This window comes from Triticum aestivum, chromosome 6D (assembly GCF_018294505.1).
Source record: "Triticum aestivum cultivar Chinese Spring chromosome 6D, IWGSC CS RefSeq v2.1, whole genome shotgun sequence".
Lineage (NCBI taxonomy): Eukaryota > Viridiplantae > Streptophyta > Magnoliopsida > Poales > Poaceae > Triticum > Triticum aestivum.
This window is the reverse complement of record NC_057811.1, coordinates 463,119,895-463,122,930: the sequence shown is the minus strand read 5'-3', so window position 1 is coordinate 463,122,930 and position 3,036 is coordinate 463,119,895. Positions and strand designations below refer to the sequence as shown.

The following is a 3,036-nucleotide window of genomic DNA, read 5'->3' as shown; positions in this document are numbered from 1 at the left end:
AGAGCTGGAACTGGATGGTCGCTCGGCTCACTGACCAATTCTTCAAACCAAACAACCCATATACTTATCCATCACCATAATGCTTATAGGAAATAAAATATAGTAAAATAAATCAAATGAATGTTGTAGAAAACAAAACCAACTTTGCCAAGACATCTCATTAACTGTCTTGGGATTTTTTTTCCCCATGGTATGAAAGCGAAACAAAAACGAAACCAAAATAACAGGGAGGGTGGGGGTGACATTGTGTGGAGTAGGATGACTGCATATTTCCAGTACTGGGAAATATTGGCTAGCTCCTTTTTAGTTTTTTGTCGAGGAGAACATCTTGACCAGTAAGCAGCAACATCAAGAGACAAGAGAGTAGTGCAAAAGGTGTGTCCAGCATGCATTGCCCCCCTCTCCACCCAAAGCTGGCAAGAGATTTTTCAACCCAAAAGCTTCTGCAGACATGGCTAACAATTACTGTGTTAGCTTCCTGCTGTTCTTCACTGCACTGATTTCTCTACTACCCAAATCTTACCCAGAGTCCACAAATCAGTATAGTGATGAACACCAAATCCTTCTGGGACTCAAGAGATACTGGGGGAGCTCAACTGTGCTTGGCAGATGGAACTCCATTTCCTCTGACCACTGCAGATGGGGAGGACTTACATGCACAAAAGGTGAGGTCACTGCCATCTCCCTTCCACAGCAAACCCTTATGAAACCAATCCCACCGTCCCTTTGCCTCCTCAAGAATCTTGCCTACTTGGACCTCTCCTACAACAACTTCTCCACTTCATTCCCTACAATACTCTACAATTGCTCCAATCTGAAGTACCTGGACCTTTCCAACAACGCCTTTGGTGGGAAACTCGCAGCTGACATAAACAGTTTATCAGCAAAGCTAGAGCATCTCAACTTATCAAGCAATCGCATCATGGGCGAAATCCCACCATCCATTGGATGGTTTCCAAAGCTCAAGTCACTGATCCTCGACACCAATCAATTTGATGGAAGCTATCCAGTACAGGACATAAGCAATCTAGCCAACCTCGAGATGCTGACTCTGGCGGACAATCCATTTCTGCCAGCTCCATTCCCAGTTGAGTTTGGTAAGTTGACACGCCTCACATACTTGTGGCTGTCAGGTATGAACATGACAGGTGAGATACCTGAGAGCGTATCAAGCCTCACAGAGCTCAGCCTCTTGGCCGTGACAAATAATATGCTGCAAAGCACAATTCCGACATGGGTATGGCAGCATAAGAAGCTTCAGTACTTGTACATGTTTAACAACGGTTTGACAGGCGAGATTTCATCCAGTGTCACAGCCGTAAACTTGGTGGAGCTTGATGTGTCCTCAAACAATCTAACAGGGTCAATACCAGATGACTTTGGTAAGCTCATCAACCTTACCCTGTTGTTTCTCTACACGAATCAACTTCATGGGTCAATACCGCCAAGCATTGGGTTGCTGCCGAATCTCAGAGACATCCAGCTATTTGAGAACATGTTAACTGGTTCTCTTCCACTAGAGCTCGGAAGGCACTCACCGCTAGTCAATCTTGAAGTCTGCGACAATAACCTTTCTGGTGAGCTGCCAGCTGATCTTTGCTTCAACAGGAAATTAAATGACATCGTTGTGTTCAATAATAACTTTTCTGGAAAGCTTCCAGAATCGCTAGACGGCTGCTATCTGTTGAACAATTTAATGTTGTACAACAATCATTTTACTGGAGAGTTCACCAAGAGTATCTGGTCAGTGGTGAAAAATCAGCTAACGACAGATATGATCCAAAACAACAATTTCTCTGGGACCTTTCCTACCCAGCTACAATGGAACTTTTCACGTATTGAGATGAGCAACAACAGATTCTCTGGTCCCATTCCAACTTTAGCAGGCAAAATGAAAGTATTCAGGGTAGTAAATAACTTGCTTTCTGGCAAAATTCCCTGGGATTTGACGGGCATTTCACAGGTAGAAGAGCTTGACCTTTCTGGAAATCAAATTAATGGATCGATACCCATGGCAATTGGAGTGCTAAAGCTCAAAGCACTTAATCTAAGTGGAAATCAGATATCTGGTATTGTACCTGCAGCATTTTGGGTTTATGTCAGAGCTAACCATCCTTGACCTCTCCTCGAATGCGCTATCTGGCGAGATCCGAAAAGATATCAATAAGTTGAATTTGAACTTTTTAAACCTCTCCGTGAATCACCTCACAGGGAAAATTCCAACATCATTGCAAAACGAAGCATATGAGCAAAGCTTCCTCTTAAATCCAGGCCTCTGTGTCTCATTGAATAATTCCATCCCGAATTTCCCGATTTGCGGACAAGAGCAAACACCAACAATGGTATCTCCAGGAGGCTTATATCCCTCTTTTTTGTTCTTGCAAGTATCATGCTTGTGGGTTTGGCAGTTGGTGGTTTCTTGCTATTAAAGAGGAAAAAGAATAGCCAAGATCATCTATCGTGGAAGCTGACCCAGTTCCATGCACTGCATTTCACAGAGTATAATGTTCTTTCTGGGCTCTGTGAGATGAACTGGATTGGAAGTGGCAGGTCTGGCAATGTGTATCGAATTTGTGTTGTGGATGGAGAAGGTGGTAGTAGAATGGTGGCTGTTAAAAAGATATGGAACGCGCAAAACCTTGACAACAAGCTTGAGAAGGACTTCCTTGCAGAGGTCCAGATATTGGGTGAGATCCGGCACACAACAAGTTGCTCTGCTGCATCTCAAGCTCAGAGGCAAAGGTTCTTGTCTACGAGTACATGGAAAACGGTAGCTTAGATAGGTGGCTTGTTATGACCGGCATATACTACAGCCCAGGCAGTTAGGGCCCTGGCCCAGTTATCTTATCGTTATTAGGGGCTTAGCCCAGTTATCGTATTTGGAGATTATATAAACTCATGTAAGGACTCGTTTGAAGTTAAGCAGAGGCAATCATATTTGCTCGGCTTCCTGAAGGGAGCCGGGAGACCTAACCCTAGCCGCCGCGTCCTGCTCCCTCCCTCTCTCTCTCGCACATGTGACGACGGCGCCCAAGC

At 44.5% G+C, this 3,036-nt stretch overlaps 1 protein-coding gene across 1 annotated transcript; it reads left to right on the top strand.

Annotated features, from left to right (window-relative positions):
- Positions 1-408: 408 nt before the first annotated feature.
- LOC123142017 (receptor-like protein 52) lies at positions 409-2,779 on the top strand. The gene is made up of 3 exons (XM_044561052.1): positions 409-1,097; positions 1,134-2,069; positions 2,409-2,779. The coding sequence occupies exons 1-3, from the start codon at positions 452-454 to the stop codon at positions 2,777-2,779; spliced, it is 1,953 nt and encodes a 650-aa protein (XP_044416987.1). The 5' UTR covers positions 409-451.
- The last annotated feature ends 257 nt before the right edge of the window (positions 2,780-3,036 follow it).

Bases quoted from the DNA above. Each gene is read 5' to 3' on its own strand.
- LOC123142017 (XM_044561052.1), top strand. From the start codon at position 452: ATGGCTAACAATTACTGTGTTAGCTTCCTGCTGTTCTTCACTGCACTG. The intron at 1,098-1,133 runs GTAAGTTGACAC...TGTGGCTGTCAG, and splicing joins TCCATTCCCAGTTGAGTTTG to GTATGAACATGACAGGTGAG. The intron at 2,070-2,408 runs GTATTGTACCTG...TGGGTTTGGCAG, and splicing joins AAGTGGAAATCAGATATCTG to TTGGTGGTTTCTTGCTATTA.